Source organism: Polistes fuscatus, unplaced genomic scaffold (genome assembly GCF_010416935.1).
Source record: "Polistes fuscatus isolate 324 unplaced genomic scaffold, CU_Pfus_HIC Scaffold5, whole genome shotgun sequence".
In the NCBI taxonomy this organism is placed as follows: Eukaryota; Metazoa; Arthropoda; class Insecta; order Hymenoptera; family Vespidae; genus Polistes; species Polistes fuscatus.
In genome coordinates, this window is record NW_025113129.1 from 3,317,513 (window position 1) to 3,331,162 (window position 13,650).

The following is a 13,650-nucleotide window of genomic DNA, read 5'->3' on the forward strand; positions in this document are numbered from 1 at the left end:
CCTCCCACCCACCTCGTCCCAACAGCATTCTGACGGGTACAACAGAAATCCAATGATCATTCTCATCGATCAACACAAGAGGGAAAAATTGTATGAGAAACATCTGTCCCAACCCAACTCCCCACCCTCCCCCGCCGCCATTTACCTTTTCCTGAAAACTGTCGATATTTGAAAGCCATTGTATAAAAGCTTATATTCATCTGATGTTGAGTAGAATAAATAACATTCCCGAAACTCATTTAAAGTGCATTTAACGATTCGTCATGCTTGCCCACCCGCCTGCCTGCCTGCCATTTTGTCCTTCTCATATAAATGATGTGTGTAACCGACTAGAGAGAAAAGTAGTATATGTATGATGCCTTTCCCATAGGTCGAACAAAGGGAAATTTAAGGGCAAGAGTGACAGCTGTCATGAAAATTTATACAGTGAAAATGTTAGAAGGAAAAAAGATTAGAAGAACAGATGTGTGCTGCCTTTTTTTCTATTTCTTTTTCTTTTGCCGAAAAATTTGAAGCACCAAGGATGAACTTTTGTTTACCTGCATACCTGAAATCTTTTGTTGAAAATTGCCTATAGGATAAAATTTGGGTTGCTCGGTGGTCTTCTCTCATGGGCCAAAGACGATCGATAAAGGAAAAGCTAAAGGCATCAACCATCACCACCAATACCACCATTATGGAAATCCGATGCTTCTTTTTCTACTACCATCCTTAGCTATGTCAATGTCAAGGTGAATAGAAATAGGAAAAACCTAATGGATCTGACCATCTTTTTTCTACAGGAATTTTTCTTTTCTTTTGTTTACTCAGGTATAAACTCAGGTATACGAATTGGGAAGAGTACATAAGATAGTTTTGTTGAAATAAGAAACGGTAAAGCGATATTATCTTTTTTTCTTCGGCATGGAATTTTGTACATGTCTATGAGTTAAGAATATACCTGGGCCTTTTCGAAGTTTCCGTTTTATTTAAATTATTATTAATATTATTTTTTTCTACCTGACACAGTTATATTTCTCGAATTCTCATAAGAAATGTAGTATAGCTAGATTTCAAATATAATTCTTTAAAAATATTAAATATTAAAAATGAGAAAACAATAAATTAATCTATTTTCTTATCAAATTGTTATTTCATTTCTTGCATATTTATATTAATTAAAATAAAACGAATAACAAATATAGATTTTTATCGTGTCTTGAAAAAAAAAGAAAAAAGAAAAAGAAAATGTAAAATAATTTGGATTACTCGCATTATAGGATATAAAAATCTGTTTTCCATTGTAGTAATAGAATTGAAACTACATTACCGACATTGGAAAAAGACGCGTATCGCGCGTTTTCACCAGAAGGTAGAGCCACATACAACTAACGCACCAATTGCGTGCGTGCGTGCGTGAGTGCGTGCGTCGTGCCTCTACGGTAAAAGAAGATATTCTCTTTCTGTCCTTATTTCGTGTGGAATTTTCCATTATGTTCATACGTTTTCTTACATAACACTTTTTCCCGTTACTTTGTGGACTAACGTCATTGAATATTAAATAAATGAGAAATCGTTAAGGTATATTTCTACCGAAACTATATATCGTTAAGATAATTGTTCAAATCATTTCCGAATAAATGGCGCCCGTCGTGTTAATTAATCACGTTAGTTAACGCGAATCTATTTAAGAAATTTAGCTTTTCTTTTAACATTAACGATAATATATTTTTAACGCGTTTATCGATAAATATTATTAAAAGAATCTAAGAGTTGGACAAAAAATCATGCGGGTCGTGCCGGCCCGCAGTTTTCCCATGGAGAACACAAAATGGCGGAGGATCCGACGTTCGTTTCTCAACTTACGAAATAATTCATTTTAAACGTTGTCGCGTTAATTGGAAAAATTATTACCGCGTAAAGGAACACGTTCGGATGATATAGAAAATATATTTCTTTGAATCAATCTAAATTAATATTTAAAAGCGTACAACAAAGAAAATGGCGATTACGTGATGTGGAGACCGGCAACAATGGCGGCTTGATATATCAAACGATTCAATTATTGAATAGAATCATACAAAAAGAAGTACACATCTAGAGATAAAAAGAATAAGAAAGAAAATGAAATAGAAACCTATAGAAACTTTCTAGTTGAAATTATTCTTTTGAAAAACGTAAGTAAATAAAATAGAAAATTGAAGTTTTCAGATTTTGGGCATTTTTCTTTTTCTTTCTTTGAAAATATCGGTGTTCTTTCGTGTTTCGGGGAAACACGATATTCATTTTATACGAGAATAAAAATTCTTAGAGCATTCTTACATATCCTATTTCGGGTGTTAAATACGCGCTGGGTCCAAGATGACGCACGCGAGAAGAAGAAGAAGAACGAACGAACGTACGAACGAACGTGTTCCTCTTTTTTTCTTTTTCTTTCCCAACGTCAACGTGAAGAGAGAAAAAGATAGTGAATCATACTATGAAACTATGCGTTTAATTTTGCCAAATATATCGGAAGAGTAACAAGAAGATGAAAAAGAAAAAGAAGAAAAAGAAACATGGCGGCCGTATGTGAAAATATTTAAAACAAGTTAAGGAACAGATAAAAAGAATAAAATAATACGTCTCTCGGTGCGAATGTGTATGTGTGTATGTGTATGTGTGTATGTGAGTGTGTGTAATACATATAAAGATAGAAAGAGAAAGAATACGGTACCGATATTCGACCTTGCCTCGTAGTATTAGTCTAACCTAACTTTTGGACGAACGATTAATCATTCCTTGCGTCAACCACCATTCGATTATCAAGAATCATTTATACAGCGCAATAATGATTCAATGATATAGAAAAAGTTTCACGATAAAACGTATCTATTAATACAACATTTTTCAACAAACATCTAAACAACAAATATTAATAATTCAATTGTTATCAATGCATTTTAAGCTCAAACACGTTTCTTTTAATAATCATATTCCCTATACTTGGAATATTATCAAACAAAATAACAAAATACAAGTAGACTAATTTTTATATCACGTGCACTATATAAGTCTTATCCAATGCATCCAAAGTTCGAGTATAAAAATACTCGAATAAACATGTGAAACGTAATTCGAAGTGGCGACTAGAAAATAATATTAGTACTATAAAATAATTATTGTTATTTTAATTCATGTTGTGGGTGCGTTTGAATGAAATATTTAAATAGATAAAAAAAAAAAAATATATTAGAATTACACACGCAGTTGAAAAAAATCTTTTATATGTTTTTTTTTGTTCTCTATAAGAATTTATTATTTATAGTTTCCCGACAGACACACAAACAGACACACACACGCGCATATATATATATATAAATAAATATACATATGTATAATCTAAGAAAAGGAACGTCAATGGAGAGTATCGGGCAACGACCGAAAGAGAACATTGCCATTCGACCACGTAGGATTTTCATTTCCCGCCAGGTCTAAACACAGAGAGTAGCTAGCCTATCATCGTTCCCTGTTTCTACGATCGAGAGTAGGAGGACGAGGAGGAGGAGGAGGTGGTGCTCGAGGTGGTGGAAGAAGAGGAGGAGCTCGACAAGAGGACGGAGGAGAATTTCAGGGACGAGAGTCCGTGCCACGTGCGATACACACCAAGGCCATGGCCGACACCATACAAATAACGTGCACACATACACACACACACACATATATATATAAAAATATATTTTTTATTCCTAAAAACAATTGATTATTTATTGAAAATAATATTTATAATTATTACGAACGACACAAATCGATATATGGCAATTGAAAATATATAATAATCAAAATTATGTAATATTCTATATGCATCGATGTAGATTATTTATTATTTCCTTTTTATTTCACGTGTAAAATCAAAATAGAATTACTTCAATGTATTAAGATTTACCTTACGAGATATTCGAAATAAGGGATGAAAAATAATGATTTTAATATACTTGAGAGAAAAATAAAGATGATATAATTATACTTATAGAAAATATATTTAATCATCGCGGAATCTAAAAAAAATCTGTTTATTCATCTTCTGTTTCTTTCTTTCTTTCTTATCGTCGTCGATGAGTTACAAGGTCGATGACTTTATACTATATTATACTACTACTACTACTACTACTACTACTTCTCTCTTCTCTACCTCCTACATTAATTTTTCTCTTATTTTTTTTATCTGCCTACCGAAAGAATTCATCTATTCGAATCATTGAAGTTATATTTGTTCACGTATAAATATATTCTAATAAAAATCAATCAATTTAATTGAAAAAAACTTGCAAATTTTATTTTAATAATTAAATGATCTGCACAAATACGATCCCATACGTATCGTGTCATTTTTTTTTTTTTTTTTACTATTTCATTCACGGTTCTTCGCAGTCATCGTAAAAAAAAAAGAAAAAGAAACACGGAAATAATATACCTTAATTAATGACGTATTATAAATTTTGTTTGCGTGTGTACGTGTGTGCGTGTTTTTTTTTTCCTTTAATGGGTGGTATACACTTTTAATTGTAAACCTTGAAACGAATTAAAAGTTTTTCCCGTTAAATGGTATATAATTAAAATGATTGCGTTATTATTATTATTATCATGATAGTCGTCGTTGATCAAACAGACATCATTTAATTCCTTCTAAATGATTTTTCATTCACAGTTTTAACGATAAGAATGAAGGTACTCGTGATATCTGTTAGAATTATATTATTTCAACGTCGAACGATAAAAAAAAAAAGTGTATTATAATACACAGTGTACACTAATCTAAGTTATTGAAATTAAACAGAATTGGAAGTGGGAGGTGGTGCGATGGGAGTGGGTGGGGGGAAATAACCAAAGAAGGAAATAATCGTATAAGATAAGAAAAAATACCGGACAATTTTGATAGCAATAACGAAAGAAACGTTCGATAATATCAAATTCTTTTTTTTAATATTATACTATTTCATAAACAACACGATACATACTTTAACGAAAGAATCAAAAGAAGTATTCGAACTCGTGATAATTTTTTTTGAAATAATTTACACAATGAAATAAAACGAAAATAGAAACTTTAGACGATGATAGAAAAAAATCAAAGGACGATACTAATCGGAAAAATAATATTTAATTTTCTTCGGGCATTTTTCGTTCAACGAACGATTTCGGTTTTCGAATCTTGGATAACAACGACACCGTCGTGTTTAATATCTGATAAACAATGGCACGTGATAGGAGAATGATCGAGACGCCGAATCTTTTCTCGAAAATAAAATGATATTACTAATGTTTTATTATCCGAAAATTTCGTTTTATACGCGTTTGTGAAAACAAATCAAAATAACTTTCGAAAAAGAAAAAAAAATATGAACGATAAAAATAATTCAATTCTTTTCTTATTTTTTCTTTCTCTCTCTTTCTTTCTCTCTCTCTCAGGTAAATTCATTTATCTAAAAATAATGATAATCATACGAACAAATATTTCACGAGATCTCACAATACCGATTTCAAATTATTTTTAAAATTAATCGTAATATTCCAATGCTACATATATAATATCAATTTTCGAATGAATCAGCTAGAAACTAGACAAACTAGTAGAACGAAAATTCTTCCTCCACTAAACTGATAAAATTCATGTATTTTCGTTCTCTCTCTCTTTTTTTTCTTTTTTTTTTTATCTAAACCAACGAAATAAAACGATAACGAAAAAACTGATACAAACGACGGGATACTTACAATTCGATAATTCTTAGAAAAACACCCACATACACTTAAACTTAACCACGTACTTAAAACACACACACAAGCATGCATACACACAGACAGACACACAAATACACACACGTAGAACAAAGGGCGAATTTAAGCGAAAGAAAATTCGAGCAACGAATGAACAAATTCGAAGATAACGAAAATTTGTGATAAAAGAAAAAAAAAAATCTAATTTTCCATACTCAAACCCTAATCTCTTCGCTACGAATTCTATCTCTCGTTTGTTTTTCGTATCTTTGATAAATAGCGTTAATATATATATAAAAAAAAGTAATATATTATAAATATTCGAATATATTGCAGAGAGATGATACACAACACGGTTACATCTCACGTATACGCATAAATACAAATTATACTTATACGCGTATAAATAAATAAACGATGGTGGAAAAGATGGAAAGGAAAGTTTAGTAAATGACACGAGGAAGTTCCCAACGAAAGACGACCTCGAATGAGTTCAACGTTCGCTTTGCTTTATGTTTATCGTTTACCGATCGAGCAAGCAAATAGAGAGAAAAAAAAAGAAATGAAAAGAAGAGAAGGAAGGAAGAAAGAAAGAAAAAATCAAACGGTTAAATACTCGTCAAAACCAATTTTCACTCTCGCGGAATATTTTTTCTTTTTACGAATTCAACGGGGGGCGTGAAGGGGCACGGTTGTACCCGGCAGGAAAAATCAACGTAAAAATTATTTAAAATGTAAATAAAAAAAAATAGAAAATATGCGATTATATGTATGAACAAATTTTCGAATATTCACATCCGCCTCTAGTTTCGTCATAATTTAATCAAATTTCTACCGATGACCTTTAACATGAACTTTCCTAGAAATCCGATGTATATATATATATTTATATTTATATATATATATAAATATATATGTGTATCATGTAAGTAAATAAACGCTTAAATGCTTCTAGTAAAATTGTGACAAATTTTCTATGTATTCTCGGTGGCGGGGTGGGGGGTGGGTATGTATGTATAAGATTAAAAAAAAAAAAATAAATAAATAAATAAACATTTGAAATATCAACGTATAACATGGATATGTGATAATTAAAAATATCGATCATAATTACAAAACAAAAAAAAAAAGAAAAAACTACACGAAAATAATTTTCTTATGTACTTTGGAAGATTTGTTACATGAAAAAATCGAAGTATAAAAATAATAATTATCGATAATCGGTTGCGATGATGATTGTAACGGTAAATAAAAGAAGAAGTATCATTTCTTCTATTTGATTTTTTGGTTTGTTTGAAATATATAAAAAAAAAAAAAAAGAAAGAAAACTTACCTTTGCCCTTCTCCATTTTTCTCCTCGGCCTCCATCCGTTCCATCTCTTTTTGTAATTCACTATCTCCGAACCTTTCCATCGACATTTTTGATTTTTCGTCTTTTTTCTTTTTCACTAAGTATAATTAACTTTTCCGCGTAATATAAATTTATTACTATAAAGATATTAATAATAATTAATATCTAATTATCACACTCGAAAAAATTCAATCGGATTTCGATCATATATATATCTATATATTATGTATATATACGTAACAAGAAAAAAAAAAAAAAATTTCGTTCAGATCTAAACGAACTTAAAATTACAAAAATTCTAACCACCGATAATAAATTTTTGACAAAGAAGAAAAAAAAGAAAAAAGTAAAAACAATCTAATCACCGAAATAAAAAAAAAAAAGAAGGAAAAAAAAAAAAAAATAAAAGCAACTAAATCCGGAGTATCCCCTCCTCCTCCTCCTCCTCCTCCGCTCCTCCTGTTGCTGCTGCTTATTCGATTTTTCAGTTGGATATTTTCTTTGAATTTTTCTTCTTATTAATCTTCTTTCAATTCTTCTTCACGATGATATTAATTTCGAAGAAATAAAAAAAAAAAAAAATTATATATATGATCGAAGCACTGTTATAAGTTGCGCGTAACTTGGAGGAATGAAAAATGATGATGATCCGTTCTCGGGAAAGTTGATTTTCTGACTGAGCTTTTCCTCACTTCGTAGTCTTCGTCGTCAGCTTTGGGCTGCCCGGGTCTGTTGATTGTCGGCAAATCCGACTGAGGTAGATTAACGCACCGTGACACTAAACACGACTCTGTGTTCTTCTATCTCTATCCCCCTCTCCCCCGCCCCTCTCTCTCTCTACTCTCTTTTTCTCCTCCCCTAATCTCTCACTCCCTCTCTTTTTCCTTTTTTTTCCTTCTTTTCCACTATTCGTAACCGAACGCGGGAACTAACGAAACTAAACGAAAGGAAACGAAACGAACTTGAATCGAAGAGAAGGAGGGGGGGATCGTTGACGAAGAAAATGATGACCGACACACGAATAAGATGATGATGATGATGATGATGATGATGATGATGATGAACACAACAAAGTCCAATCTATATTCGTCTATTTTTTTTTTCTCTTTTTTTTCCTTCGTCACAATCGGTGAGGGTAGATGAGAAACTTTTGATTCACTGTGTATATATATATATATATTTTTCTTTTTTTTTAATAATCCTTTCTTGATGTTAACGTAAGCGTGTGTATTTATAGGAAACAATGAGCACTATGATCTAACTGACACAGTACAGTAGCGTCCTCTTCCTTTTCCGCACTTTTTATTAATTCTTCTTGCGATAAGTAATTGTTCTTCTTTTTTTTTTCTCCTTTCTTAAAAATGTTTTTCAAGTAAATTATAACGAAAAGGACAAATTGGAAAAATATTTCTATCTCTCCGATTTGTTTTTTTAATTATTTTTACTTTTTTTCCTTTCTTCTTATTTTTAAAATAATTATATTAACAACACACACACTTTCGGCTAAACTTTTCCGTTTAAACGCGGCTGACTAGACGAAGATAGAAAATAATCTAAACGAGCGCACACGCAAGAAAAAAACACGTATAATTTATCTCGTTGTCCTTTAGTATTGCAACGTTGTTGATGTTGCGTTATTATTATTAATTAATATTATAATAATCTTCTTCGTATATATATATGTATATACATATATATTTAAAAAAAAATATATATATATATATAATATATAACAGAAGTAACTGTTATTAAAATGAAAAAGATGAGATAATTGTAGAAATTTGGACTTTACGAGTATAATCAGAATCCCGAAGTGAACTAGGAAGAAGTAACGAAGAAAGGAGCTGAGTTCCCTCGCCTCGTGTGTCATATACACACGCACTCGCTCTCTCTTTTTCTTTCTCCGCCTATCTCTATCTCTCCCTCTCCTTTTCCCTCACCCTTTCCCTTTCCTTCTCTCCCTCTTGAACGAACGGACGAACGAACGAACGGAACGGAATGGAACGAGCGAACGAACGAACGTACGACGGACGAACGAACGAGCGAGTAAGCGAATGAACGCGAACGAACGGAACGAACGGAACGAACGAACGAACCAACGAACGAAGACCGGAGGGAAACTCGTGCGGGTGGAGCAGCTTCGAACTTCCCTCCCCCTATCCCCCACCCCACTTCACCACCTCTTAGTCTCTCTCTCTCACTCTCTTTCGACAGCTTTCTACTAAACTACTACTACTATTATTACTACTACTACGACTACCACCAGTTGTTCTATGAACCAACGTTGTGACGCGGATGAAGACGATTCTAGTGGCTACGACTGAAAGAGAGAGAGAGAGAGAGAGATAGCGAGCAACGTATAGGAGTAACCTCTTCTTCTTCTTCCTCCTCCTCCTCCTTAACCACCTCCTCCTAATCCTCCTCCTCCACCCTTTTACCGTTCACCGCGGCGCCACTGCCGCCTTCCTTTGCTCTGCCTTTTCCACCACCCTCTTCTTTCTTTCTTTCTTTCTTCCTTCCTTGCCCGTATATATTTATCTTTTTATCTATCTATCTAGCTAGCTAGCTATCTATCTGGCTGAGGCTATCTCGTTTTATCTTTCCTCTTTTACTTGTTGGTTCTTCCTATTTTATGCGCGCGTGCAACAACTTCAGAGAGAACAGCATTACCAACCGAGCGAGATGATTTTTTTTAGGATTCACTCAAATGTTATTGGCTAATTGTAAGATATATTTCGGATAATAAAAAAGAGTGAGAGAGAGAGAGTGTTGGATAGTTTTTGATAATTGGTGGAGAACGGGGGATTTGTAATTTTTATTGCTACTACTAATGCTTGGTTTTTTAAGAGAAGTGTTGAAGGACTAGTTGTACGAGTTATCTGATTTAGTTACTTCCTGTTCTATTTTTTTTTCATTTTCTTTTTACTTTACGTACGATCCGACTAATAAATTTCGGTATGTTTTATTTGTTCCGTGTGACTGAGGTTTGTTTGTTTGTTTTTGTTCTCTTCTTTCTTTTCCGTACCAAGTATTTCGGATAAAGTTGTTTTCGCGCGGGCGCGCGAATTCAAGCACGCACGTGGATCAATCTCGGTCGCGTGCCAGGGCGTTTATATTCGTTAACTGCGAAGCGCGGTTTTTAATTTCATCCCTTTTAACGATTTTAATTTGCCGACTAACGACGAATCAAAAGTAACGATACGAGTTTTCAATTGTAAAAAGCGCGGTACTCGAACCCTTTTTCGCACGATCGAAATATCTGTGGGGTTTCGTATTAAGGAATCACAGTTAAATTCTGATCAGATTTAACATGTCTTCCCTCTTCCCTACTATTTATCTATTTATCTATTTAGCTCTATATGCATAGTCTATATATATATATCGGATAATAAAAACTGGGCGCGATCATAACTACTACTGTAGGACGATCAATGGCCCCATGTACGCGGGGCTCTGAAAAAAAAGAGAGAGAGATCCTCCGGGATATCGAGCTCACCTATCCGGAAGCACACAAACCCTTACCACACATCACCATTACCACCACCACCACCACCATGAGCACATAACAACTACCCACTACCCACTAGCAACTACTACCACCACCACCACCACTACACTACCCCACAACTGAGATCACCACCACCACCACCACCACCACACCACTCCGGGGTTACCCCAAATGTTTCCACGAAACGCAAACAAAAATCAGAAGGAAGACGCGCAAACGTGTATTACAACAACACACCATTTAACCTAAAAGACCAGAGAGAGCACCGTGCTGTTGTGCTGTACTGTGCTGTGCTTACAGTGCTTCCTTTCCTTTGCTGTGCTCTGCTGTACCGCGCACCGTCGTACCGTCCTAACTGTGCCCTGTGTGCTTGCTTATATTAATCGGCGAATGATAGCTCCCGAGAAAGCGCGCGGCTTCTCGCGACACTGATATTATATTTTTATATCGAATACACGCGCGCATGTACGAACCCACACATACACCTATTCCAACACATACAGATATATTTCACACATACACTCTCTTTACTTGTATTACGCTTGTGCGCACGGTGTGTTACCCCTGTCCTAGGGCCGCGCCCCATCTACCCCACTACCATTTACCGCCTCCGCTCTTCACCTCCGTTAACAACCCCCTCTTCCTATGCGCCGACCCATACCACCCAACCACACCTCCTCATCATCATTCCTTATCCACCTCTCTCGCTCTTTTCGCTCTCCTCTACCACACTTCTTTAGTTTTCTACCTTTCTTCTTTCTTGTTCTCTCCTACCCCCGCCCATCACTCTCATCTCCCTTATCCCCTGACACCCTACTCACCCCCCCCACACCCCATAAACCCTAACACCGCGACCTTAGACTTTTCCCCCTCTCCGCATCGCACGCGGAAAACGGTGGGATCGCAGGGAAAAGAAAGAAACTCCTGCTACGAGGTGTGTTGTGGTGTGTGCATGTGTGTTGTGTGTTTCACTGTGCGCGAGAAAGAGAAAAAGAGATAGACTCTAATTCATTCGTTCACCATCTCCCTCGTTTCCCGTTAACGCCGTTGCCCTGAGAGTCGTCGTCCACGCTCTTCTTACTTGCTTACTTACACGCACCGGAAGGGCGTTTCTTTATTTCTTTCTCTTTTCATTTCTTTTTTTTTTGTTTCTACCCCCGAGTACACTTTCTTCTCCCTTTTTACGTTCTCACTTATTTATACACTTTCTCCATCTTTCATTCTGGTACCTCGATTTTCTATTTGAGATACTTATAAAACTCTTCTCAAATACCTCCTGAGAAATTCCTAACTGTTCATCGTCTGCTGCAAGTTTACTTTCGATCGGACGGTGGTCGTCCTCTTTTTAGGTTTTTGTTTTTTTTTGTTTTCTTTTTACTGCTTTAAACGAATAATCCTGCTTGAATTCTCTTGTTATTTTCTTTATTATTCATATATTTAACAAGATCGTTATCGACAAATTAATTCTGTTAATCGTTTCGATCAATTAATCGCATTGATTAAACTAATCATTGCTTTTTTGATCTATTTTTTCGTAAAACCCTGCGTGTAAGAAAAACGTTGCCCTAAATATGTCGGCCCACGACAAGTGTCGCCGTCTGGCGAACGTTGATACGAACTAAATCATACACACAAGTCTTAAATAATATTTTTATATTATTTTCTCATATAACTCTTCGTTTCTTGTTTTTTTTTTTCATTCAAACTCGCGAATGAAGAAAAAATGTATGATTTTATACTCGAATAAATTTAATTACAAATTTTCCCTATGTTTCTTGAACATTTTTATTTAGCTAACCTCAAAGATACTCTAGACAGCAATCGAACAAACAAACAAACAAATTAACAAACAAATAATTAAATAAATAAATAGATAAAAAGAGAACGAAACATTGTTTTTATTTTCTTTTTTGGAAATTTTCCGTTAAGGTCGGCCCGAAAGAAAAGCGAACAAGGGTTGGAGGAGGTAAAGGTTTAAATTTAGCTTTGAAGTTTCTCTCTCACGCGTGGGAGTAATGGGGGGATGTATATATGTGTGAGTGTGTTTTTCGAATATCTAACACACAACGACGATTACTATAATACTTGAGGATTCCTATTACGCACACCACCGTTCGTTCCCTCCTTTTCTTCTTCTTCTTCTTCTTCCTCCTCAACCAACGTTGTCGTCCATTCTATCAGTCGAAGGCCGCCGACCCCCCACTACCATACGGAAACGTTTCTTCTCTTTACCCCCACGCGAATGAATTTTTCGTCGAAAGGATGGGGGTAAGGAATTACGTTGCCGCCAAAACCAATCTGCTCACTCTCTCTCTCTCTCTCTCCCTCTCTTTTTCTCTATATGCGCGGGAATTTTTTTTATTTATCCCTTCGGTCAAATTTATTCTACCCTAATTTCTAATTTATATAGAAAAATATCATATTATATAAATAATCAAATTAAATAAATAACATAATATACAGTTGCCTGTGCGTGATGTTCAGTATGATTGAATAATAAAATCCTACGGACAAAAATTTCCTATTTGTCAATGTGGAAAAAAAAAAGATGAAAAAAAGAAAAGTGTCCAGCACGACAAAAAAATAAAAAAGGAAAAAAAGGAAAATAATAAGGATCAGAAAAATGTCAAATGAAACACGAGCGCGTTTTCTCGAGAGGAAAAAAAAAATAGAAAAATGTAGACAATGGGGATTGGAACAGAAACACAATGATGCATCCTGAAAATTTTTCTTAACTTTCCTAAGGTCCTTCCTTCCCTTCCCCCTTCCCTCTTCTATGAGAAGGATTAAAATCATAAAGTGTATGGTGTACGGGTGTTTTTCTTAAAGCAAAGGAAGAAATAGATCATTCGGAGGGTTGTTTCAGTTCTTTTCTATTCGGGTTTCAGAGTGGTCGAGGTTGCAGAAAAAAAGAAAAAAAGGAAAAAAAAAGAAGAAGAAAAGAAAGAAAAGGAACAATTTTATAGGTTCTCTGATACTTGGCAGGTATATACCGCCGAGGTTCCAAGTATTTCTCTTGTGTTCCTTTTAGTCTCGGGTTTCTCTTCGTCATTAGCTT

At 34.6% G+C, this 13,650-nt stretch overlaps 1 protein-coding gene and 1 long non-coding RNA gene across 2 annotated transcripts in view; both read right to left on the minus strand.

Moving 5' to 3' along the window:
- LOC122522037 (insulin-like growth factor 2 mRNA-binding protein 1) overlaps positions 1-7,873 on the minus strand; it is a 54,544-nt gene extending 46,671 nt beyond the window's left edge. Inside the window, exons 1-2 of the mRNA XM_043642825.1 lie at positions 7,777-7,873; positions 7,067-7,221 (exon numbers count right to left, since the gene is read on the minus strand). Coding sequence (XP_043498760.1) covers positions 7,067-7,152 — 86 coding nt within the window. The 5' untranslated portion in view covers positions 7,153-7,221; positions 7,777-7,873. The remainder of the gene's footprint in view (positions 1-7,066; positions 7,222-7,776) is intronic.
- Positions 7,874-8,579: 706 nt separating this feature from the next.
- On the minus strand, positions 8,580-10,615 carry LOC122522041. Its single transcript, XR_006304979.1, has 2 exons — positions 10,581-10,615; positions 8,580-8,637 (listed from the first exon to the last, which is right to left on the minus strand). It is a non-coding gene; the product is annotated as an uncharacterized LOC122522041 (long non-coding RNA).
- Between the last annotated feature and the right edge of the window lie 3,035 nt (positions 10,616-13,650).